Source organism: Phaseolus vulgaris, chromosome 1, assembly GCF_000499845.2.
Source record: "Phaseolus vulgaris cultivar G19833 chromosome 1, P. vulgaris v2.0, whole genome shotgun sequence".
NCBI lineage: Eukaryota > Viridiplantae > Streptophyta > Magnoliopsida > Fabales > Fabaceae > Phaseolus > Phaseolus vulgaris.
In genome coordinates this window covers 9908526-9936322 of record NC_023759.2, presented here as the reverse complement: position 1 = coordinate 9936322, position 27797 = coordinate 9908526, and the positions used below count along the sequence as shown (strand labels likewise).

At 29.7% G+C, this 27797-nt stretch overlaps 1 protein-coding gene across 3 annotated transcripts; it reads right to left on the bottom strand.

Moving 5' to 3' along the window:
* Window positions 1-26697, bottom strand: LOC137813534 (casein kinase 1-like protein 3). Of its 3 annotated transcripts, none has more exons than XM_068615853.1 (15): window positions 26509-26697; window positions 25960-26000; window positions 18184-18253; window positions 17939-18087; window positions 17302-17397; window positions 17106-17176; window positions 14063-14124; window positions 13917-13980; window positions 13708-13792; window positions 13161-13287; window positions 2979-3061; window positions 2250-2304; window positions 1737-1852; window positions 1091-1264; window positions 1-375 (listed from the first exon to the last, which is right to left on the bottom strand). In XM_068615853.1, exons 1-14 carry the CDS (start codon window positions 26666-26668, stop codon window positions 1091-1093), a joined length of 1353 nt encoding a protein of 450 aa, XP_068471954.1. In that variant the 5' UTR covers window positions 26669-26697; the 3' UTR covers window positions 1-375. The 3 variants fall into 3 exon arrangements, with proteins under 3 accessions (XP_068471954.1, XP_068471955.1, XP_068471956.1); XM_068615854.1 differs by having other exon boundaries at window positions 45-375; window positions 26525-26681; XM_068615855.1 differs by lacking the exon at window positions 26509-26697 and having other exon boundaries at window positions 70-375; window positions 17939-18101; window positions 25960-25978.
* Window positions 26698-27797: the final 1100 nt, after the last annotated feature.

The following is a 27797-nucleotide window of genomic DNA, read 5'->3' as shown; positions in this document are numbered from 1 at the left end:
TGTACAAAATCACAAGCAAGATAATTTATTTGTAACAAATGCTTCAAACAAACAAAAAATTATTAATTAAGTGCTCCAAAAGAAGGATTGTCACATCCTTCACCCATGCATGCTTAACCACAAATTTTTAATAAATAGAGTTATAAATTATAATCCAACAATAAATATAGAACAAATAACAATCTCTCAACTAATTAGTGGTTAGTTAGTTTGTTTAAGTTGAGTTTAATTCCTCCCATAATGGGCACATTGCCTTCAATCAACAGCTACAATCATACATTGCTCTTCAATCATCTCCACACCCTGCTTCCACTCATTCCCAAAATATTGAATGGGGTTGTCATGCTCAGCAAAATTGGTATGACATCTTCTTACCTGTCAGAGTTTTTATTTTTATCAGCAAAGATTAAATCAATTAAAAGAAGAATTCTTTATCTTTATACAAGTGTTAAAAAATTCATCACCTAATTTACAATTCAAAAAACATTACAAAGCAACAGAAAAACTTACAAGGCATAGGCTTCTATAACACACCCTCCCTACTCTTACATTGGCAGATTTATGCAGCAAATTTTGCATAATTTCCCAGCACTAACAAGTTTAATTACACAATGCCTTTACAGCACCAATTACCCTTACATTTTCTTACATTTGCAATCCCAATTGCCAGAAACACACATGACACTTCCAAATCCAGTGTTTGAGAAATAAACAAAGTGACTCACCAAAATTCTCTTCCTTTATTGGATTTGTTATGTATGTAATTTTATATCTTAATTAGATAAGTTGTGTAAACTTGAATAGATTTCATTTTGAATAAGTCGTATAAGATTACACGATTTTAGTGCATTTAAACTGATATAGAGTGATACTGATATAGAGTGATATCGAGTAAAATGACACAATTTTCGTATAATCAAATTTCAACTACAAAAATGCAAAGATATCATGACTTATCTATTTTAATAAAATGTAAAATTGCATCACATTCATAAAAATCCCACCTTTAGTAGTGTGTAGCAATTTGTGAAAGAATAAGTAGTAAAAGTGAGAGATAAGGTTAAAAATTCTAGTTTAGTTGTTCACTTACCTATTTTCTTGTTGATGAAACTCGGCGTAGTGAAGGAACAAAGCCTCCCGAAGTACCAGTTTTACTCCCAAATCCGTGACCCACATTTGATGTTCCTACTAGCCTTGTTGGTTTTGACACATTTTCTGTGGAGACTCTGGGCATAGCAGTGGACACAGCTGAATTGTTCACAGTCTGCAACAGTTTTATTACCATCAAATGTGTTACTTCAGTTAAATATGTGGATGGATATAGTTAAATCAACAACTATAAACACATGTGAACATGCATCTTAGAAATATAAAACATGTAATTGTTATTGGCCACAAGAGTTTATGCACACATTAAGAATTGAGTATTGGATTTTCATTGAATAAATAATCTCTATAATGTGTGAATGCAAGATGTTTAAACCTTAACCACTATGCCACTTCTATCAAGTTTGTAAAATATAGTAATTTGTTCCTGTATTTCACTCACAAGTTCATCCTAAAATAAACTATAAATTATTCAAATTTCTTCCCTGTTACTCCCCCTCTGTGGTAACAAAATGGGCAACACAAAATGAAATTAATAATAGCAAGGAATAGAAGGTAGCTTAGTTTGAATAAGACACTAAAATAACAGAGGCAAGAAAACAATGGTAAAACATTCATCAGGAATATACATGTTTCTCTGATGCAATTTTGGTATTAAGATTCTGAATATTTGATGTTGTTTTGAAAACCCGTTGAACATTGATTGGTGTTCTTTCTACATCAATTTGAGTGGAATCATTGACTCCTGAAAAAGGAAATAAGGAATCAGATGTGTTCAATACAACAACATTCTCTTGCAGAGAATTATCTCTATAATGCTATCTCAGATATGTTCTGTGAAACAAATAAACCATATCAACCAAAACCTAAGTATATCAAATGATACTATACTTTTCTGGTTTCAGCAACAAATATCTTCAAAAGTTAATCCATTAAAATTTTGTTTCTTTTTTCTTTCTTGAATGGTCACTAAAATATCACCTGCTGAGAATTTTTTTTTTTAAATATCACCTCAAATTTCTAACCCTTTGTACTATGAGCTAGTAACCTCACCATGGAAATCACATAACTTATAATACAAAACACCATGTCAAAATGATAAGAATTGATTCTTCAGATACCTAATACAAGACTGAGTTTACCTTTATTATTATCCTCCTCCACTTGTTCAAGACTGGTAGGCACAGCTAGTGGAGCCTAAATTCCAAAATAGTGAAGTGAGATATTCAATAAATCAGTACATATTTAACACATAAGTATCAAAAAACCCACATATCATTATTCATTATCCTGTAATGAAATCAGAAAACCATAATTAAAAGAAATTTTTTTAACAGAGATTTGAAGTTAAGAGAAAGAAGAAAAGCACTACAAACTCTTTTGGATTAATGTTTTATAAACACTTTTAAGGAAACAAAAATGGAAATAACTTCTTCAAACACTTAAATTAAGTCATGTATAACTTGATTTTAACTTATATAAGCTTATTTATTTTTCTCCTTTTTCTACGTAAGTGTTTACCATAAACCTTATTGAGACAACCTCTATACCATGAGAATGAAGGTTACATCTTTACAGAAAGAACCATGATTCATTGAAAATTAACTTTTTCTCTATACCTACTCTACAACTCTCAATATTATTATTTTAATCATTTTTATATTATTTAATTACTAATTTATCTTTTATTATATTATTTTTATTAAAACTTTCATAAAAAATTATATATAACTCTCCATATTGTGAAAGCATAAACTTTCTTAAAAAAACTCAAGAAAATGGTGGAAAAGGGGATGGGGATTGGGTGTTTAAAGCAACAATTCTCTGAAAAAGGCTTTCAAAATTACTGAACAAGGAAAGGAATTACTGACAATTGGTCGACTTTGTATCTTTTGTTGTTGCATCTGTTGATATTTTAGAATAGTCCAATCAAATAAAGAGTCAGAATCATATCCTGCTAAAGAAAATTTTATAACATTAGCAGAGAAGACAAATATTACACCACAATGTATAACAGATAAGAACACCAACAGTGCAATTAATGAAGTACATAAACACATCAATGCATGACACTTTATAACTTATTTATTCCCAACTACTAACAACCAAGATTTAAACCCTAAATTTATCTCAATAGAATAAGGAAATTTAGTATATATTTAGAATTATTAACCTACAATTAAGCTGAACAGAATACAATCTAATATATATTCTCAATCTTTCTTGTTTTTTTATTAACAAAATGAATTAATAAATATGATTCACTTTAGGGGTGATCCAACCCTTATACAATCACGCTTTAACCACCTCCACCCTCCCAAGAGACGTCTACCAAACTAACATCAAGGTAAAAACACTGAAAACCTCACCAAACCAACCTCATACAATCCAAAGGGTTCAAACACCAATTAATATACCCTTTACATGCCTAGGACTAACTATAGGTGGTAATCCATCTAGGTGTTCCTTCTGGGAGTCTGTTCTATCAAAGATTAGAAAGAAACTTTCAGTATGGAAGGGGAGGAACTTGTCCTTCGCGGGAAGAGTTTGTCTTATAAAATCTGTCATCAACGCCATACCACTTTTCTTTCTATCCTTTTTTAAAGTCCTGGTAGGAGTGTGCAAGGAGATCACAAAACTACAAAGAAAGTTTTTATGGGGGTGGGGAGCAGAAGGGATAAAAATCGCTTGGTCTAGTTGGGAGAACATCTGTAAAGCGAAAAAGGAGGGTGGACTAGGAATCAGGAGAATCGATGTGTTCAACAAGGCACTCCTAGCTAAATGGTTATGGAGATTAGAATCACCAGAGACAGGACTTTGGAAGGAATTTCTAGATTCGAAGTACGGTTTGAGGAGGCTAACAAACTCATCTAGATGGTGGAAGGATATAACAAAAGTCAGAACTTCAGATCAAGGCAATAATTGGTTCAATGCGAACTTAGTCTGGAAAGTGGGATCTGGGGAGAAAATCAAATTTTGGGAAGATGAATGGTTAGATATTGGTCAACTCAAAGAGAGATTTGAAAGATTATATAATAACTCAGAGTTGAAGGATAAGACCATAGATAGATGTGGAAGATGGACTACAGAAGGATGGGTGTGGGAATTTAGATAGAGAAGAGAGTGGTTTAAGTGGGAAAAAATAATGGTAGAGGATTTTATGACAATAATATCACAGGTGTCATTACACCAAGGCACAGAGGACAAAAGGTTTTTGAATGACCCTCCATCATACTCGTTTTCAGTAAAATCAGCTTATAATAAGATAGCAAATCACACAACTGGGAGGGGGTTGGAGGTGTTTGAACATCTTTGGGAATTAAAGGTTATGCCCTCAGGCCTGTTTTATGTGTGGAGGGCTTTTTCGAATAGAATCGCGACTAAACAGAATTTGCAGAGAAGGGGTGTTGCAATGGGGGATACTTTATGCGTTTTATGTGGGAATGAGGAGGAGACAACTTCACACATCCTAGTTTTATGTGAGGAATCAATTAAAGTTTGGAATATGTGCCTCAGTTGGTTGGGGATTAGTTCGGTGAACCACAATGAATTGATTTGTCATTTCGAACAATTTTCATGCTTATGCTTAAATAAAGAAGGCAACAGATTATGGAAAAGCATGTGGGTTTCAGTTGTGTGGTGTATATGGAAGCATATAAACAGGGTTATTTTTAACCAAGGGAAGGTAGATGCAGAGAAAATCTTTACTTTGGCACAAGTACAATCCTGGGTTTGAATGAAACATAACGAAAGGAAAGTGAATTTCTCTTATTCTGAATAGATTTTATCACCCCTAACCTGTATTAATATGGTAACAAAGTAAGTTCAACTTGTTGCAATCTGTGTAACTATTTCATACTCTATTTACAAAGCATGAAAGGTTGGATGGTACTAAGAACTGTGTTTGATTTGTATATCCATGGTTATGGAACATTCTGTTTTTATGTCACTTGGGTGGAATAGAAGGTAGTTGCTTTGTGTTGCAGGTAAACAGGATGAGGAGATGTCAATAATAAGTAGCAGAGGACAGAGAAGTTGTTGTAGTTGGAAGGGTGAGGTTCAATATTCAGTTGTGGTGCTGTGATGAATATATTTGGAATTTTTGCAGGGAGGAGTAAGAAGTGTTGTTTAACGGGCAAAAAGCTAGTATTGGTAAGAAATTCTTGCAGACAACATAGTAAGAGGAAGAAAACAAGATGTTAAGAAAGTGAGAGAGCTGAACCCAATAAGTAAGATAAAAGGCAGCTTTGTCTAGATGGAATTCGGCTTGGATATTTTGAGGAGCAAGGATTATTGAGGGGTGCAAGGTTCACCTTTTCAACAAAAAGTGATAGAGAAGATGGCAGTCATTAATGAACAACTAGGTAGAAGGTACCCATTCGTGATAATTTATCTAAGAAAGTGGGGGAAGGGTAAGATGAAAGGTACGTGAAGAGAAAGAAAAGGTTATAATTAGAATGCGTAACAATTAGCCAAAATGTGACAATGGTGAAGGAGTTTTCTATTGTGGGAGTACGTGAAGCATGCTGGTATGAGGAAACAAATTCTGCAGATTTGTTGCTATCTTAGAGAGGTGGATCAACACTTGTAAAGGGAAACAAACTTTTTAATGTAATTTCTATTAAGTCATGAACAATTAGTATAATATAGCAATCTGATCAAGATGCAAGAATAGGTAGAGAGTAGGTTGTATAAGGGTTGGGACACCCCTGAAGTGTTCCTTTTATTTTTTAATTTAATTAATTATTTGCTGAAAAAAAATGACCTAAAACTAGACTTAGAGTAGAGCCAAGACCAAACCTTGACTTTTAGTATATATTTAGAATTATTTAGAATCCAATCTAATATATATTCTCTCTATCTTTCTTGTATAGGTAGTATTTACATTTATATTTAAATCTATACCGTTTATCTTTTTTTCTTCTTAGTATTTGGAGTACTTGTGAACACTTTGCTACTTCATGACTTCATTATCCTTCAATGTTAGTAATTCTATAATTCTTAGACTCAACTCTACAACCTACCTATTATGGCGTGAACAAGCCTTAATCCCAAAAGACAATCAAGAGACTTGATCGGTCACATGACAAATGATGATTTATTCCCCACCCATGCACTAAACCAAATCCCAATAACATAACAAACTCAAAAACTTTGTCACAAAATTAACAAAAAGATTCATTAGTTGGTAAAAGGAATATCGTCTTTCTCGAGAGTTGATAATTGGAACACTATCTAAATAAGTATGAACAGAAAATATATTTTTATTTCTACTGTTTTGCAAAAGAAGAGTACAATATTACTATATAGTCTCACAATATACTTTTCAAATTCATGTGTTATCTAATAATATACTATACTATAAATTACATTTAAAATCATACTATAAATGATATTCAAAATCAGAATAAAAGATAATAATTATTGGTTATTCAAATCTCCATGGATTTGAGTTTAATGTTTAACAAATTCCTTCCTTAAACTCAAACTTTTCCTATTTTTTATTCCAATCATCTCCTTCAAGTTTTCAAACAGAGTTGTTGGTAGAGTCTTTGTCAAAAAGTTTGTTACTTGGTCACTACTTGCTACATGCATTATTTGTACTTCTCCATTCTTCACATGTTCCCTAATAAAATGAAAATGAGCATCAATATGTTTACTCCTCTCATGATGAACCAAATTTTTTTGTCAATTCAATAGTTGATCTGTTGTCGACTCATATTTTGGTTACCTCAAGTTGCTACAAATTTAACTCACATAATAAATTTCTTAACGAAATCGTGTGACACACACACCAAGATGTTGCAGCATATTTCGCCCCATATGTTGCAAAGTTACGATTGGTTGCTTCTTTGAGAGCCATGTGAATGTTGTATTCCCATGTAGAACATGTATCCTACTGTACTTTTTCGATCATCTACATCTCCACATCAATCACTATCAGAGTATCCAACCAACTTAAATTCATTTTTCTTTGAGTAGAGTAGCCCAAGTGATTTTTTTCCTCTGATGTATCGAAGAATTCTTTTAATAGCTTTTAGGCGCTAACATCTTGGCTCCTGCATGAATCGACTTACTATACCATCTGTCGGCCTTGTACATGTGAAATATTGAAGACTCCTTACTAAACTAAGGTATTCACTTGCATTCCCTTGGTCTCCTCCCTCGAATTTAGAGAGTTTCATATCAAGCTCCATTGGCGTTGTTATTGGATTACAATCTTCCATCTTACTTTTCTTCAAGATATCCTTCGCATATGCTTCTTGTGACACAAAAATTCCAAAATATCTTTGTGTAATCTCAAGGCCAAGAAAATATTTCTTCAATCCTAAGTCTGTCATTTCAAACTCTCACTTCATAACTTCTTTAAAATCTGCAGCCATCTTCTGATTACTCCCCGTGAAAATAAGGTCATCAACATAAATAGCAATAAAAAGTAAATTACCTTATTCTTTCTTTATGTACAGTGCATGATCGTAAGGACATTGTAAAAATTAAATTTATTCTTTTTGAAGTATGTATCAATTAGGGTGTTCCAGGCACATGGCACTTGCTTTAACCCGTACAGTGATTTCTTCAACTTCAATACTTTGTTCTCCTTTCCATATTTCATTTATCCAGGCGACTTCTCTACATAGACATATTCTTTAAGGATTCAATTTAAAAATGCGGATTTCACATCCATTTGATAGATTGGCCACTCAAGTTATGCAGCAAGAGACAAAAGAAGTCAAATTATCTCCATTTTTGCAACTGGAGAAAAAACTTCATCATAATCAATTCTTGTCTTTTGTTTGTAACCTTTTGCATCTAAGCATGCCTTGTTCCTTTCAATCTCCCCTTGGAAGTTCATTTTTTTCTTGTACACCCATTTTACACCTTTGGGTTTATATCCTTTTGAAAACTCTACTAAGTCCCACGTTGCATTTCTTTCAAATGCTTTTATCTCTTCATCCATTACATCTTTCCATTTCTTGTTTCTTAATGCTTCCTCAAATGCAATGTTCTCCGAGTCTGCTAATAAGCAAATCAAATGCACTTCATCAATTGAGTTGTAAAGATCTTGTAGGCTCTACATCTTAGGTTGGTGTGGCTCTTCTTCTTATTCATCAGGATTTGGGGAAACTATTGGAGTATTTATTGGTGCAACACTCAATGACTCTTCTTGTTTCTCCTCCATTTGGTTCTTCCAGTCCCATGCACTTTCTTTACTTACTTGTACGTCTTGACTAACAATCACCTTTTTGGCAATTGGATCAAACAACTTCAAATCCTTTGTCTTCTCATCATACCCAATAAACACATATTTCTTACTTTTATCATTAAGTTTGATTCTTATTTGGTCTGGTACATGCGCACTAAACATTTTAAGGTGTGATACAATTGGTTTATGACCACTTCATACTTCATGTGGTGTTTTATTCACCAATTTTGTATGCGAACATCAATTTTGCACATACACAACAAATTGCACTACTTTCGCCCAAAATTCTTTCGACATGTTTTTGCTCTTCAACATTGATTGAACCATATCAAGTATCAGTTGATTTTTCCTTTTCACGACACCATTTTCCTAAGGTGAATATGGTGTAATCTTCTGATACATTGTTCCTCACAATAGTTTGTGGAAGCGGTTGACATGTATTATGTGCTTCACTGTAAAGCCTAGATGTATAAATTGGTTGTCTTTTATCACCTTAATTTTTTTAAACACCTGAAATGCTTATGATTTTTCCTTCAAAAAATAAACCTAAGTCTTCCGTGCATAGTTGTGAATGAAAGTAGTGAAATACTTCTTCTCACTAAAAGACTTGGAAGTGATTGGGCCCCATATGTTGGTATGAACAAACTGAAGACATCTCCTTGAATGTAGTCCATGTCCGGTAACCCATGGACCATCTTCTTCTTTGCTAACTCTTTTAGCCCACCATAGTGTAAGTGTCCAAACTGTAAATGTCATATATTTTTAAGTGGAGTTTGAACATCCAATTCTTTGACGTCTCCACATGTGCAAGCACTCTATCATTTTTGTCCTTCAAGTGTAAGATTCAGTCTTTCATGAAAACTAAACATCCTTTCTCCAATAATTGTCCCATACTAAAAATATTACTTTTTATTTCAGGTACATAATAAACGTCCTCCATAGTACCTTTTTCTTCGTTCTTTTGGGAAAACATATTTTCCCTGGCCTTTGACTGTAATCTTTTATCTCTTGTATATCAACAAAGAGGTTTTTGTGCCCACACATATGATTACGAGCACCGATGTCTAGATACCATACCATGTCATTATCCAAAGTGACGTCTTTATTGGCCATTATTAGAATCTTTTCATCTTTTCTCTCAAATTCCTCGACTAAATTTTCATTTTCTTCCCCTTTCTTCTCGACATAGCAATCCTTTGCATAGTGTCCATATTTTCCGCAGTTAAAACATTCAACATTTGGATGATTTGAATGACCACCTTTTCCATGATCGTGACCTTTTCCATGCCAGTATTGCAGGCTCATTTGTCCCCTATCTTCATTGTTGTTTCCACGAACACAACCTCCATTGCGGCCAAAACCGCGACCTCCGCATCCATGTCCTCTTCCTCGATTATGTTGCACGTACATTACATTTTCTTCCTTGATGGTCATCTTTTTTTGTAAGGCTTCCTCCAAGACATCTTATTTCTTTTTCTTCTTTCGTTATTCATATGCTTTAAGAGAACTTGCGAGATCATCAACGGTCATTTCTCCCAAATTTATTGACTCCTTGATTGCACATATAGAATTTTCAAAATCATCGGTCAATGACCAAATAATTTTCTCCACAACCCTTGCATCTGTGAGAGTTTCTCCATTGCATTTGAGTTTATTAACTACCGTTTGCACACGAGTAATGTAACTAGATACATTTACTGAATCCTTCATTTTCATGGCCTCCAACTCACCTTGTAGAGTTTGAAGGCACATTTGTTTAACTCGGACGACACCCTTGAATACCTTTTCCAAAATGTCCCATGCTTCCTTTGAAGTTGATGCACCAACAATCTTCTCAAAAATTGCCTCATCAACAACTCAATATAACATGTACAAAGTTTCCTTATCTTTCGATCGTGTCTCTTTCAATATTTTGTTTTGGGACACCGAGTATCCTCTGGTATTTTCTAGTTCTTCAAAACCTTCTTAAACCTTAAGGCTTTCATTTGCATGCTCTAATTGTCATAGTTTGTTGTTTTTGTTAATTGGGGCAGTGGCAAATTATTGGTTATATTGGTCACAACTTTGATACCAATTTGTGAACAAATAATATATTTTTAATTTTGTTGTTTTTCAAATGGAGAGTGCAATATCACTATATAGTCTCACAATAGACTTTTCAAATTCACCTATTATCTGATAACATTTATACTATAAATTACATTTAAAATTATACTATAAATGACATTCAAAACCAAAATTGAAGGTAATAATTATTGGCTATTCAAATTTCCACGGAAAACAAAATTGATGGCGACTTTGAGTTTAATGCTTAACATGAAGCACTTGCACTCATTGTTGGCTTAGAAATTATCTATGCTATTTGGGAAATACTCATTATTTTTTTATGTATGTAGATGACATTCAAAAGAAAGAAATAATAAGCCTACGGTCTAGAAGCTTAAAATTGAGTTGAACGATGAGTTTGAAATAAAGGACCTTAAAGCTACTAGGAAGATATTGGGGATTAATATCATTAGGCAACATGATTTGAAGTATCTATATGTGTCTTAGGTGATTTATCTCAGAAAAGTTCTTGAGAAATTTTGGTTTGACTACCTTAAAACCTATATTGACAACTCTTGCATCTCACTTTAAGTTGAGTGATGAACAATCTCCTAAGGCGATAGAGAAACAACATTACATGGAAAGTCTTCCACATGCCAATATTTTTTTTTTTTATGTACATGATTGTATGAATGTTCCCTAATATAGCCTATGTTGTGAGCATTGTTAGCATGTTCATGTCAAATCCTGGGTGAGCTCATTAACAAGCTCTTAAGTGGATTCTTTGTTCACTTGAAAGAGTTCTAGTTTATGGTGGAGCTAGATAGTCTGTCAAAGATGCTTCCATAAAAGGATTTGTTGATTCAGACTTTGGTAGGTGTTCGGACACCAGAAAGTCTTTCAACCACTGAAGTATTGCTATCAGTTGGAAGGTTAGATTATAGAAGGTAATGGCTTTATCAACCACTGAAGTAGAGTACATTGTCATTACAGAAGCTGTGAATGAAGCCTTATGGTTGAAGGTTCTAGCCAAGGAGTTGAAGGCGCAAGACCAAATTGTCATCTTCTATTGTGAAGCATCGTGATACAGTTGTCCTAGAATCCATTCTACCATGAAATAAATAAGCACATTAATGTCAAACCGTATTTTGTGAGAGGAGATTGTATGAGAATTTGTGAAGGTGATGAAAACAAATTATAATCCCTCTGATATGATTATGAAGGTTATGTCAGGAAACAAGTTCTTTCATTGCTTGAATTTGATCTAGCTAGTTGGAGACTAAGCCGGTAATGGGCTTAGTGGCAAAAAATAACTCTCGCTCAGAAGATTTGTTTTGAACCATGGTCAAGATTTATGATCAGTAAAAATCTTGCTTAAAGGTTCCTAAAATTCCTAACCATGCTAGACCATCCAGTGTTAGATATACGATTTATAATATTTGGTAGATTGTCTCAATAAATCGTCTAGCCTCTTAGCATCTACTGAGTTATGGATCATCTGGTGAAACCTTCTAAGCGACTGTCTAGTTCAATAATGAGGAACATTGTTCATGTGTCTTCCTTGTTAGACTAAGTGTGTTTCACATGTGTTAGCTATAATATGTAAATAAGACCTTTGTATCTTTAGATGAAGCTTACGTTTGAGTTATACTTTGAGTGAGGGTTTGCTGAGAGAGAAACTATGTAAAGTTGTAATTTTTGCGGTTAGTGTATTCTCATATGGATGTTGATTGAAGTTCATGAATACTTCAATTGAACCACATTAATTTTTGTGTGTGATTCTTTCTTATTCTTTCTCTTATTGTTTACCTTCTACTATTTATTCTACGGATTTCTATATTATCGTTCTTTAAATGTGTGGTACACGATGTATAGTGAATTTGAATGAGTTAATTCCTTACACATGGTCTGTTAAAAAACAACCAATAGTCTTGCTCCAACATTGAAACTATATATAAGACGATTGAAAAGACTACAGGTGAACTCAAATGGTTAACTTTTCACTTGCCTTCTCTCTACTGTTATTTTGTGGCAATATCACTACCCTTCACATGACCATCAGTATAGTCTTCCATGCTCACAACAAACACAAATATACTGAATTATCATTTCATTCACAAACAAGCTCCACTTGTTCATATTGCCACTCATCATATTTTTATCACCGATCAAGTTGTTGAATTATTTACTAACCTTGTCTTCAAGGTTATTCTCATGCATATTTGAAACAAATTTCCTTTATCCTAAGCCTTACTTTGAGGGAGGGTGTTAATACTAATAAATTGTTAATGGATAAAGATTATGATAATTTGTTGAACGATTAAAGTGCTTTAAGCAGCTCAAATCAATCCACCAGATTAACCAAATTTTACCAAAATATGATAAGCAAAATTTATTTTATATTTGGAATCTATTAATTTTCAATAATGTAGATTCATTGTATGCTTTATTATATATCTCTATCTTTTATAGGTATTGTTCATGTTTCTTTTTAATTTTTTACTAATGTTCATATTTTTAATAATTTTCTTCTTGTGGACAAAAATATAAAATAGTCAATGTGAAATTCATACATTTTACTTTTTAAGCTTGAGCAATATAGTCAAGTATGTGGCCTAAACACGTCAAAACACACAAAATTAGAGCTCAAATTCACAATAATATACATTCATTTCATTTTAAATAAAATATCATACACTACTACAATTAATTTGGTGGGAATAATAAACTAACAAGCAAATTAACTTCTACAACAAGGCATGAGTTGCATGCATTTTTTATCAGATAAATCAAAAGTTAATACCTGCACGAGTGAACAAATTATGAAATAGACGCTTCAAAAGAGAATAATCTGGTCGTTGATCAAATGTCAAAGAGCGGCAATAATGAAAGTAAGAAGCAAATTGCACAGGATAAGACTTGCAAAGTACCTACAAACATAAAATGTAGTAAGTAAACTTATATGCATAACAAAAATTTCAATAGGAAAATATCTCTTAGGATGATGATGACTGAGTTAAACATTGATTAAACCTTGATACCATTCTTTAAAAAACTAATAGTTTGATTATAAAGTCAAGGATTCAAGTTTTCAAACCCAAGTTACCCATGTTTGTCTAATTTTTATTATCATTTTTCTCTATTTTTTTCACAATTTGACCCTGCCTTTCATTATTCAACCAAATAAATGAAGAAAAAAAAAAGAGATGAAAAGGAAATCTACACCAAACAAACTCCATTCCAGTTTTAGTAGTAGTTTGTGGACCATAAATGCATCATAAAATTTTCTCATATACAACTTAAGAAAAAGAATCATTCATAGTAAAAGTGAAAATGATCGGTGAACACACCTCAATGGGTGTTGATAACTTCTTTTTGCAAATTTTATCATACTTTTGTTGTTTGGTTGCAGCTTGCAAACCTTGCCATGGAAGACTAAAAAAATTCAAGAACCAAGTAGTCAAGCTATACATAGTTGGAAAACCTAGGCAACTAATAATCACATTTTTTTTATTAAATCTAGATTCCTTAAGATTACATTCAATAGGATTACACATACCTTCCTCTTAAAAAGTACATTAAAACATAGCCAAGAGACTCCAAATCATCTCGACGACTTTGCTCTAAATAAGTAAAACAAAAATTGAGAGAGATTGTAAGTTACAATTTATAAAGAAAAAATAAAGAAAAATTCTTTGTACTCACCAATTCCCAAGTGAGTATTGTAACTTGCATAACGTGCAGTCCCTGTTAAGCCTTTGTTCTCTCTGGATGAATTTATCAATGTAAAAACAAATTTTAAGCAACAATAATCATAATTATCTATTGATATATAAAATTGATTTTGGTCCTTAGTTGTCTTAATTAACAAAAAATTAAAATTCTAAATATTTTTAGTATGTTATAAAGAGACATGCTAGAAGTTTTTGAAATATCTCCTTAAAAGATAGCTCTAAAGTAGTATATAGAAATATTTTATATATTTAAGCAAACTAGTATTTGAGGAGAAAGTTCTCTAAGACATCTTGTAGCCATGAAATTAAGTATGTGTTGTCAAAATCCCAACCATGGTACATACAGAGCCATTGGTGTAAATAGGGTGATTGTCCTAGAGTTTCTAAAAAATCAAAAAAACTAGAAAGTGAAAAATTCAAAAAAAATAGATAGTAATCAATTATAAGTACCATTTTTCTCCAAAATTCTAGTCTCTTCGGTTTTCAAATGTTTCCTTCACCACTAAAATATCATTCCATCATATTGGCATCAAAGATCTTATCTAAAGTGATGGCTACATAGGCATGATTCTATTTTATGTCTCAATTTTTAACAAAAGCAATTATGACATGGACCATCAAGGTGAAGCCTTTCTTTAGTGTGCAAAATGTTCTAGAGATAATTATGAAGGTCATACTAAGCTAGAGAACGAGGATAATCTTTCTCAAACTCAAAGGGATAGCCGAGAGACCCAAGAAAGAGAACAAAAAGGCTTTCTATCTAATATATCAAGAATTATATCACAATGATTTTAAGAAGATATTGAAAGAAAAGTTGGAAAAAGAATCATGGAAGAATCGTCAAACTTCATACAAGGAAAAGTTCCTAATAAATAAGGAGTGTCTTCAAATTTTAAAAGCCAAGTTTGTAAGATTTCAGGTAAAATCATATTGATTATTTCTCTATAGTCTAAACGGTCACTAATCAACTTAAGACAAATGGTGAAAGGATTGATGATATAAAAATTATGGAGAAAACTATTATATCATTAGATATAAAGTTTGAACATATTGCTACCATCATTGAAGAAACAAAAAAGATTTTGTGATGGAGGACCATCCCCACGTTACAATCCACCACACCTTCAGCTAAGAGTAAAGACGACTATGAAGCTCTACAAAATAGGTTTCATCTAGGCCTTGTATTATGGACCACATTTAGACAAGAATAAAAGTACAAGCTAGAAAGAGTATGAGGAACTTCTAGAAACCCTCACATAAGGATTCAAGCAAGGACTTCTAGAAGCACTGCACGACCTATTGAAGGTTTCTAATCCTAACCCTAACTTGTAAGGGAGCTTGCACCACACGGTTCATACTCTTCCTCTAGCCTATAAATAGGACATTATGCTCATTGTAATTTAGACTTTTGCAAATTGAGAATTTTTTACTGAATCAGAATTCAACTCTCCTTGAATCTCAAAATCCTCTTTGCTAGAGTTCCTAGAGAACTAAGCTTAGAACACCTCAATAAGTAGGTCTAACCTCTTCTTGAATCCTTCATATTTTCCACACTTCATTGTATCACAGGTTCAATCCACTTCCAAACACTTTCATTGTCAAACCTTCAATCATTCACAGTTCAACTTGCTAGATGAACATTCAATCTTTCCTGACTTGCATCATGTGGTAATCAGAACAAAGAAGATCCATCTCACGGCACACTCTCCAGCTAAGTGTTTAATTTGTTTTAAAATAAAATCCTATAAATCTATGTTGTTCATCACATTTCCTTACATGTCTTGTTGTTTCATTGATTGAAATTGAATTTCTACCGTTTGTTTATTCTTTTCCACGGTTTTACATCTCATATCCACTGTTATTTTTCAATAAAATCGGTTAATCTTTCCTTTCAACTGTTTAATCATCTTCTCTAAGTTTTTAATCAGTTCAAACAACAAATTAATCGGTGCAAATCACCTCAAAAAAATTATGTATCGTTCATGTTCATGTTCATAGGTTTCTCACAGTTTGTTCCTATGTTCTTACTATTTTTACATTCAGACTTATTTTGCATAATTTTTAGTTTTAATTGGTCAAAGTGTGCAATTAGGTGTTATTTTTAGTTTGTAATCCTTTCATGTCATGTCTTACCTCTTGTTCTTTCCATAATTGTCAATTAATCTACTTTTCCAAGTAGTTTACAAATTGTTTGTGACAATGTCTCATAGAATGCAAACAATCTGATTGATAAAATGTTTTGCATTCATACACTAGCATAAGCTTGGGTGCCTTTTGATTTTATGATATTTGTGTTTCTACCTTACTATTAGTTAATTAGTAAGCATCTTATTTCATTAATTTCATTGTGTTTTGTAGTTTATAAATTGTTTAAATTCCTCAGGTTTCCTTCACTACTAGATTTGTGTAATTTTTACCTAATTTACAAAATTTATTTTGAATTGATTTTGGGTTCAATTTACATGAAATTTATATTTGAGATTTGTAATATTTGACTGATCTTGGTTAAAGGAACGTAAAAAACAAAATAGTAAAAACATATTAAATCATAAAAGTTTGGACGTTCTAAGTTGAAAACTTTAATAGTTAATGTTAAATACAAATTTGGAAACTAATTTATAATTTTTTATTAATAATAAAAACTATTTTAAATATTAATAATTTTTTAGTTTATAAAATAATATCTAACTTAATTAATGAATATAATAACTAATTAATTTTTATTTTTAAAATTAATTTTTATTTAATAAATTTTTTATAATGAATCTAAATCATTATAAACTTCAATAGATACTTAATACAAGATTACCACACAAAGATAAAGGAGTTGCAGATAATAAAATATCTATAATTTTGTTCTACTATTCCTTTTTATATAATAAAATTGGATGTTCCATAATTACTGAACCTGAACCCTAACATGGCATCTCCTTTGAACCATACACACACCATTAAGATATGTAACAATAATAGATTAGATAAAATAGTAAAAACAGACAGAAAAATACAAGTACCTGTAAGGGATATGCTTATTTGTGATTGGATCCCTATATCTTTTTGCTAGTCCAAAGTCAATCATGTATATCTGATAGTGTTAGAGATTGCACCAATTATATATTAAAAGTTGAAAGCTAAAGAAAATACTAAGTAAAAAAAATTTATCCACACATTCTTAAACTAGCAATTGAAGAACTAATGATAAAGCTGTACCTGATTTGCTTTCTTTCCAAGACCCATAAGGAAGTTATCCGGTTTAATGTCTCTATGCAAAAATCCTTTGGAATGCAAATACTCTATCCTTGTAAGCTGTGGTCAATTAAATAAAATCATATCAATGTGCATTTCATTTTTACTTTTAAAATGAATATATTGGTTTTCAAAATTAGATAATTAAAACTAATTTAAATTGTTTTTAAAATAATATATAATTTAATCAATATGGTAAATAATTTTTTTTTCTCTTTATTTAATTAATTTTTTTTTGTAATGAAAAGAGGTTGAACAATATGAAAATAGAGGAAAATGAGTAAACATCTTTCAATTGTTGTATTTTTGCTATTGGAAATAAAGAACTCAAGCTCCTAACAAGTTTTGGGATTTTAAATACAATTTCCAAAACAAAATTCATTGAGTAAAAATTGAACTGAAATGAAATTTTACTTAATCTCTAAATACTTGTATCTTTTTTCTAAAAGAATTATAACTTGTTATCCTACAGAAATCTTATTTTCTTTATCTTATTATCACATTACTATAACAACTAATTACTTACAATAGGATACACAAAATAGGATAAGATCTGCATAAAAAAACTAAGAAACAGGTTCTGAAATGAATCAGTGATTACCATCTGATCAGCTAGCATCAAAACTGTTTTGAGTGATAATTTATTCCCACAGAAGTAAAAGAGATCTTCAAGACTTGGTCCCAGAAGTTCAATAACAAGAACATTGTTGTCCCCATCAGTACCACACCATTTCATTCTTGGAATTCCACCTTCAATTCCATGACTATGTGGAATCAGAATCTATTAACACAGCACAATACATGGAAACTGTTGCAACAGCACTTTTTGAGCTTTTGTTAACTTACTTCCTCCTTGAAGAATATTATATAACTTGGACTCATACAATAGCTGTGGTTGATTTGTTTTCCTGTTCTCCTATTGAACAAGAAATTGCTTTTTAGAAACCCTTTTTACAATATCTATAGTTTTCATAGATATAGAAAGATAATAGAAAAAATGAACTGTAATATAAAAAAAAATTAAATAAAAAATAATTAATTATTATATTAATTAAATTAGATATTATTTTAAAAATTAAAAAAATTACTGATAAATAGTTTATATTATTAATAAATAATTTATAAATTGATATATAATTAACTATTAAAATTTTAGTTAAAAAAAACTAAAACGTGAATAGCTAATTAAATACTAATTTAAAAATTATTTATCAATAATAAAAATTACTTTAAATACTAATAATTTTTTTAATCTTTAAAATATTATTTAATTAATATAATAAATAATTATTTTTTGTTTTTATAATTAATTTATATTTAATAATTTTCTAGTGTAATGTACAAAAGAATTTATTTATATTTGATAAAAATATATAGATGGGAAGTTATCTGAAAATTAAAAGAAAAACTAAAGGATAGTTGAAAGTTATTAGATGACTAATAAATCTTATCTGTACTTTCAAAATTAATTGACAGGCATAAAAGGATAATAGAAAAAGTGAAACTGCTTGCAAAATGAAAGTGTAAATGTACAAAAAATATATGTCTACGATGTTAGCTCAAAGTTAAAAAAACTAATTGATAACCAATAGTTGAAACTTATAAAACTAGTTAAGTATTAGAATTTGAGAAATTATCTATTAAAATAGTGGCTAAATGCAAAAAATGGCATATCGAACATATTTATATTTATATTTAAAAATTTAATTTAATTATTAAAAATTAGCGTCTTAGAAAACACTACACGTTATTAAAAGCTAAATATTAAAAAAAAAAATAGTTTACCAAACAAACCACTAAAAAATTCATTTGCCAAGTAGGTCAAAGAAGCCTTTTAGCTGATCAAAATAGATAAAAAAAAAAAAAAAAAGGAAAAGATCTGTGCATATTTTTATTGCATGTGTGTATGTTTTAGTCTCTATTATTAATTTTCTATTAGTTTAAAACTGTTACAAAATAAACAAAAAAGATTAAAATGTAAAATAAAATTTATATCAGAACTAAATCATATAGTTTCTTAGTCATAACACTAAAATATAGATTTTAATTAAAGACTAAGAAACAACTAACATAGGTATTGACAACAAATAACTAATTAAACCTAATTTTATATGAATTAAAACTAAAATTTGAAATATAATATAAGAAACATATTTAGTATTATTTATTGGATTCTCAATATCAAATCGGGATAGAATAACAAAGAATTAGGACAATGATAATTGTAAATCACACCTTCTAAAGAAAAAAAAAAACAAAGAATATTTGTGTATTAGATATTGTTGTATTAATACAAGTTTATATCTAGGCACACTACAAGAAAATCATTAAATAAAATCTAATTTTAGAGACCAAAAATAATTTGTTGGTATAATGATTAAATTAGAGACCATTTTAGAGACTAAAAAAGTTATTAATTTCTAAATTAGTTTCTATTATTGATAAATAGTTTCTAAATTGCTATGTAATTAGCTACCAATGTTTTAACTACCAATTATTTAGACTCTAAATTTGGTAGCAAAAACCTTGGTAACTAATTAGATACCAATTTAGAAACTATTTATCAATAATAAAAACTAATTTAGAAACCAATAATTTTTTTAGTCTCTAAAATGGTCTCTAATTTAGTCACTATTCCAACTAATTATTTTTTGTCTCTAAAATTAGTTTCTATTTAATAATTTTCTTGTAGTGCCATCTCTATGACCATTGTTCGGTTGCTCTTACGTAGAGCTATAAGACAATTACGACTTAGTTAAAAGTACTCATAAACTTCTAACTAACTGAATTGAAAGAGTTGCAATATTGTTAATATTTACCATCTAAGTCTAATATAAATAGATATTCTAGCCAAGTAAATGTGTCTAGTTAGAAGCAGAAGCTTTGTCAAACACTCTAAGCTACTTAACCTTATAACTAGATGCTTTTGTCCTCAAAGAAGTTTAATACACAATATCCTACAAACTACACCTTGTACTACCCTTAGTTTTTGTTAGAATTACTACCAATAATCCAAAATCAACAAATTAAATTAATGCATGAACTTGCTTCTAGGAGTTGGCTTATGTGAAAACATCTATGAGATTCTCCTTGGTGTCGATCTTCTTCACTTCAATCTTTTCTTTTATACAAACATATTGATCTTTGGCCTACTGCACTACACTTTGACTAAATATATTACATTCAAACTATATGAGAAGATGAATGTCTTCCCCTGAGCAAATCCAGAATTGCATCAAACCCTTCAATATATAATATCCCTCCTGGTGTATAAAATCACTATTAGTTAGATATTAGTTTTCCAACTTACTAGAGAGTTGTCAACTGGGAAAGCATAATCAATACTAGATTATCACAAAGTCAAAGTCTAAGAATCCTACCACAACACATTGTGAATCAACTTTGAAGATTATTTCAATGTCTTTGATCCCCTTTAGATATTCCTAGATCCTTTTTACGTTTGTCAATGCTCATTCTTAAGTTTACTAGCACACCTGCTCACCCAGACTAACAATTTGATAAGGAGCAGTCTAGTGCATATTATTGCATACATAAGACTTCCAACCACACTAGCATAAGGAGCACAAGATATGTATTCATTTTCCACAATAGTTTGAGTGGTGTTGAGTTATAAAGAGATATATAGAAGTTGTCAAAGGTGTGTTTATGACTTAAGCATGTTCCATCCCAAAACATCTCAGAACTTTATGGATATAATTCCTTTGGCACAAAAAAAAACTTCTTTTGGACTCAATTCCTCTTTATCTTCATCTCAAAATCATCTCCAATATGCTCATATCTTTAATTTTGAATTTATTTCCTAGTAATGTATTCAATCATTCACCCTCGTCTTAAGATGTTATCAATATGCCGTCTATATACAACAATAAATATATGGACTTACCTTTTCTCCACCTTTTAATGATAGATGCATGGATCATAAAGACATTTATGAAACCTTGAGTGATGATGAATTGGTGAAATATATTACATTATTTTTATGAGTTTGTTTCATCCCGTACATCGATCTCTTCACCTTACACAACACACCCTCCTTCTGACCGTAGACATTAGCTACTAGTTGAGCTCTAAATTAGATGTAGTTTGACGTAGACATGTTACTAAATATTTTACCGTTAGATATCTTTTCTGATGTAGATGTTTCATCAGTCAAACACTCTTCTCAAGATAGACACATTACCATCCATTGTGTCATCAAACGTTGAGATAAACTCTTCAACAAATACTTCTTTTTGAATATCCATTTGCACCCAACAATACAATTGATTTTGGGTGGTCTTACTAGCTTCCAAGTCTCATTTTTATGCAATGATTTTATCTCTTTGTGGATGGCTAGAATCCACTTTTCACCTTCAACACAAACAACTACCCTAAGAAAAATAGTTGGTTTAGACAACTTCACCTAGTGTAGCTGGCGCATTTGGAGGTGTACCATTAAACCCATATCTCTCATATTAAATTTTTTGCCTTGATACCTTTAAACAAAGGTTTGATGATCAAATTATTATTGTATTATACTTACTAAATATTCGCATGACTCGTCTATAGACACTAAAGTTATAGCAGACTACTCCTTCAAAGAGAAATCAACATGTTCCTAAACTTTTCTAAATATCTATCCCTACCTCCTAAGACTTCCCTTGCATCACAAAAACTTCATTAAATACAATGTCTTTGTTGACAATCTCCCGTGCTTTAGAAAATTATCATTTTATAAAACCTTTCATCTCACTCGTGTAGCTCACGAACACCTTTTTCTTATATCATGTTTAAGTTTATCATCATCAACATGATAATAAATTGAACACCTTAAAACCTCCAATATTAAATTGTCATCCAACAACTTCCCCCAATCATATCTTAACCAGAGTCATACATTTAATGGTTGTAGATGAAAAACTATTCATTAAATAGTGCTTAAATTTTATACGGATGCCTTTTTTATTTTAAAACTATTTACTAAATTTGTCTTCTAAGCTTTTTTTATAAGGTAAGATTTTATTTTATTTTTCTCTACTTCTATCATAAGGTAAGATTTTTATTAATTTTTTATATAAGATACAATTTTCTTATTTACCCGTTTATTAAATAATTATTACTACAAAAAAATGATTTTAACGGGAGTTTGTTTTTACATTATTCAAGATTAAAACATTTATTAAGTTATTTTTCCAGGGTTGCACTTTCTCTAGCTAAATCATTCTTGGGAAACATGTTACCTTGGGTTTTTTTCAAACCTCAAGAAAAAAATTTCAGAATCCTGTTAAATGCTATGGGTTTAAGAACCTCCGTAAAATACCATGTTTTTCAAAACCTTCGTTAAGTACCATGGGTTTAAAAACTTTCATAAAATACCATGAGTTTCACAATTTATGTAAAATGACTTGTCGTTTGAAATAACCTTCAACCCCATTTCTCATCATCTTTAACGATCCTCTTGACTTCTCTCTTCCATCCTAGACACACTGTTCTACGGCATAGACTCAATGACTGTCAATGGCAGTCCTAGCAAAGAATCACAATTCAACCACACTTATGTATATTATATATAAGGAGAAGAAATACTAGATAAGGCATTATCTTCTTCTTAATCCAATATTGCTTCTTCAATCACCTTACTGCCCCAACTTCAAGCCACTATTACCTAGCTCGACAACAACTAGTGTTTATCATTACTTTATATATCCTAAATAATTGCATTATCTGTCAAATGTGGGCTTTAAAGTCATGTGTGTTCTTGGTTAAAGATTGCAAGAACATATTGCGAAGAGAAATTAACTTTATTACTTTTCACTTTCACATTGAATTAATTTAAATGCATTTTAAAATAAAGGCCTTAATTTAAAATATTTCAAAATTATGAAAATTAAATATTAACAATTATAACTAAAACTAAAATTGCACATAAAATATATGTACATCAAAAGCTAAAAATAAATAAGTCCATTTTTTGAAGTATGAGATCGTAACAAAAAAAATTATGCATTATATAAATCAACTACCATCAAGCATAAGAAATATGTAAATACCATTGAAATACTTATTATCCAAGATTAGTTGTTGAAATACTTATTATCTAAGGTTATTTTGCTGATTTTTTAAAATAAATTTTTGAAACTTTAGAAAACTTATTTGTAATGTAAAGTTACACTTTCCAAATTTTAGAGAATTTATTTATAAAATATATTAAAAGTATATAATTTTTAATTATTTATTTATAAATAGATTTAATTTTTTTTTAATTTTAAAAAATCTAGAGTGTTTTATTGAGGTTTTACAATAAATCTTTGGAATTTGACGAAGGTTAAAAAAACCTCCGTTAGTTTTTTGAAATTTTAGAATAAACCTTTGAAATTTTACGAAGTTTAAAAAAAGTTATTTTGCTTAGGTTTTAGAATAAACCTTTGAAATTTAACGAGAATTAAAAAAATCTTCGTTATTTTACTAAGGTTTTAAAATAAACCTTTGAAATTTAACGAAGGTTAAGAAAACCTCTATTATTTTGCTGAGGTTTTAAAATAAATATTTGAAATGTAACGAAGGTTAAAAAAACATTTGTTACTTTGTTGAGATTTTAAAATAACCTTTGGAACTTAACAATGGTTAAAAAAACTTTCATTACTTTGTCGAAATATTTAGAATAAAACTTTCAAATTTAACAAGACTAAAAAAATCTCTGTTAATTAAATCAATTCCTATGGTTATATTAACCTCCGCTAAATAACCTCTGTTAAAAGTCTTTTTTCTTGTAGTGTTAGTTTTCTATTTTTTTTATAATACTATTTATTTAATCATTTTATTAATTGCAATATTTATTTTATCATTTTGACACTACACTTTAAAGTGTTAGAATTGATAGACGATAAATTACACAATTTTTAACCATTATATGTTAATTAACATATAAATGTAATATATATTTAAAATTTTGATATTTTTATTTGGAATGATGAATACCCTACCTAAATGATGAATTCACATGTACCTTATCCTCTTTCGAAATTTCCAAAATTATCCTTCATTTTAAAAATAAAAATCTGGAATTCAAAAAATTCATTATGAAAAAGAAAATCCAGAATAAATTATTGTGTTATGGAAATGAAATTTAGGAATAGAAATTGAAATTGAAAATCCCATTTTGGAAAAGCAATTCCATAATGCAAAAAATACGTTCCCAAAAAATTCCCTGGAATTCAGAAAAGTGTTCCATAAATCTAAATCCAGAAAGAAACATGTTCCAAAAAGGGGTTCCAAAAGTATTTTTGATCCACGCCTCCACTTTTATTTAAGGACATTTGTATCATTTAAAACAAAATGGGTATAAGTTGAAATTGATCGAGTACAAGAAGTAATCGTCAATCCTTTTCCAACCCGTTTTACCATCCTTTGTTTTTCAAATCAAGAATATAAACACATCCATATTATAAGACAACCAAAGAACTTATAATTGCAGCATGTACACAAAAGTATATATAACTAGAGGTGGTACTATAAAAAAATTAAAAAATAACTTGTGAGTCCACCAACTCATCTATAATAAAATGAGTTACCAATTTTAATTTGTATAATTTTAACGAGTCAGTTGAATCAAACTCATCTCATTTTTAAAGAACCAGCGATGGAACAAGTCAATAGCCCAATTTTGGCACTCTTAATTATTTTTGCAGAATAAAGTATGGAACATCCATCTTAGAAGGCATGAAGAACAAGGTGAGTTTGGACAAACAAAGGACATATCAGCGAGGGTGGTTCTATAAAACATTCCTACCAAAATGTGGAAAGTACAAGGACAACTAATTATGTTATAGTATAATTGATATAACCTTGTAGTGGAATGGACAAAGGTAAGATGTAATCAGTTAGATGCTTTTTCTGAAAGAGAAGTACAAGTATATACCATCAGAGATAAAAACCTATGTATTCTTCTTAGTCTACATATTATCTTTAAAAAAATTCAAAACTATATCATTAATATATTTTATATTATTCAAACAAAATCTTTATTTAAATTATTTTTATAAAATGAATGATTTAATTTTTCTCTCTTTTTTTATTTTATTATTTTTATCCAAATATTTTAGCTCGTTTTGAAATTATGAATCAGTTGATCCACCAGATTTAAACCCTTATTTTTATATATATAATTTTTGATAAATAACATGATAAAAAAAATAAAATATTTGAAATATTTTCATATAAATTTTTAATTTTTAATATTGAATCATTATAAATAAATTACTTTTTATTTTGAAATATTTTTTAATTTTCACAAATATACCATTTTTATTTTATTTTTAACGATGTAGTATATTTATGAATACTTTTTATAACGTGAAAGTCATTCATTTGGCCAATATAATAAATAATATCATCATGGTAATGTCATTACCATTACATTTAATAGAAGAAATTAGAAAGAAAAAGATAAAAAGCAAAAAATAATAGAAATTGAAATAAAACCACTCCTGTTTTACCAAAAGAAAAAAAAGTATTTAACTCTTAAATATTTTTAGTCAAAAAAATCACTTCAATGAGGTTAAAGAATGCCATAAATGGAAGTCAATAAATTTGGAATGTCGCGATCTAGGAATTAAGACTCACCATTTTGATGGCTACGATTTCAGAAGTCTCAATATGTGACCCTGAAAACAGCAATAAAACATACACAACTTAAACATATAATATATATAATAATAATAAACAAAAACTATATAAATTATTGGATATATTTTCTAAAAAAGTATTTACTAAATTAGTTCTTTAAAAATAAAATTTATTTTATTTTAATTCTGTAAATATTTTATCTCAGAAAGTACTTTATTAACTAAATTCTTTAAAAAGTAAAAGTTATATAAAAATTTATTTTAATGTTATGAGATATTATTTTGAATTTTTTAATGAAAATTAAATTATTATAGATTCTTTTATCAAATTGATGAACAAAATATATGAACAGTAAATAAAAAAATAAAATATAACCGATTAAAATTAAATTGTGGACAAAAGTAACATTGAACATCAAAAAATCAAGTTACATTACAATAATTTGCTATCACTATGAATTTAATAAAAACAATTATATTAAGTTTGAAAATTTTCAAAAATCATTTGAAATAAAAAAAAAACTTATTTCACAAAAATAAATAATACCTAAAACTTTTCCTACCAATGTGAATTTCACCGAATGATCCGCTCCCAATTTTTTCACCGATTTTATACTTTCCGCCGACGAGTCTCGCCATTGAAACATGAAACGACAACGTTTTGCTGATACAGGGAGAGAACGAGTTTTGGTGTCAGATGCGTGCATTGGTTTGGAATATATGAAGAAAAGAGGAGAGAGAGGAGAATAGATTACATAGTGGGGTTAGTTTCGGAATTACGTATTTTATATTTAAAAGATTTTCGATGACGTAGGTGGACATGAAATATATCCAACAACGAAGCGTAGCGTGCATGAGTCGCATCACTTTTCAATTCCTTGTCCCTAAAATCACCCGTAAGTCATTTTATGCTTTTATTATTTTTTATTTTTAATTAATTGAACCTTTTCGCGCTGTGAATTGGATATTAAATTGTCTAATCTTAGAGGGATTCTCATCATAGCTCTAATTTTAATATTTATTTACCAAATGATTTTTTTTCTTCTATAAACTCAAAATAAATTCCCTTAATAAATCAATATTTATTTTAAAAAATAAACTTAATTACTGTTGAAGATAGAAAATTGTCTTCCCGATGTCTTAAACTATGTAGCACAGACACTGACACGAACACTGATACGATACGGACACGGATACGGAGATACATAAAATCTCTAAAATGTAGGACACGGGGATACGGATCTATATATTATATAATTATTAATTATATAAATTTACAATAAAGATTTATGTGCACAAGTATATTTTTTAGATTATTTTTTAGAGCAGAAAGGATGTTTTTCATGACTGGTTCACAAGGATTTATTTCTTATTTTTATAATCATAATACCAATTTATATAATAAAATTTGAATTTTGAGAAAATTAATGTATTTTTTCTTTTTAAAATTATGTTAAAACCGTATTAGAATTGTCATAAATCTAACAAATACTTGTTAAATTGGACACTTCATGGATACGTGTCCAATAGGTGTCATACAAGTATTAATATCCAATACGAGTATTGGACACCGATACCCCATTTAAGAGGAGTGTTCGAGAACTTCGTAGGTCTTAAATGTCGAAGGCAAACGTGTACTTTTATGTTTTGATTTTATGCTGAAAGTTCACTTTTACGGAGTCGATTTCGATGCAGATTTTTCTTTTTCTGCATTATATTTAATAATTTTGAAATGAAATTTTTAAAAAGTTTATATTTTATTTAATTAATATTTTTTTTCAGATTATTAAAAATATATTTATTTTTATTTATAAATATTAATATTGATGATTAATA

Excerpts from the sequence above, each read along its gene's own strand:
- LOC137813534 (XM_068615853.1), bottom strand. The coding sequence starts at position 26,668 with ATGCACGCATCTGACACCAAAACTCGTTCTCTCCCTGTATCAGCAAAA. Across the intron at positions 18,088-18,183 it reads TAATATTCTTCAAGGAGGAA|GTGGAATTCCAAGAATGAAA; the intron begins GTAAGTTAACAA and ends ATGGAATTGAAG. Across the intron at positions 13,981-14,062 it reads CAATACTCACTTGGGAATTG|AGCAAAGTCGTCGAGATGAT; the intron begins GTGAGTACAAAG and ends TTACTTATTTAG.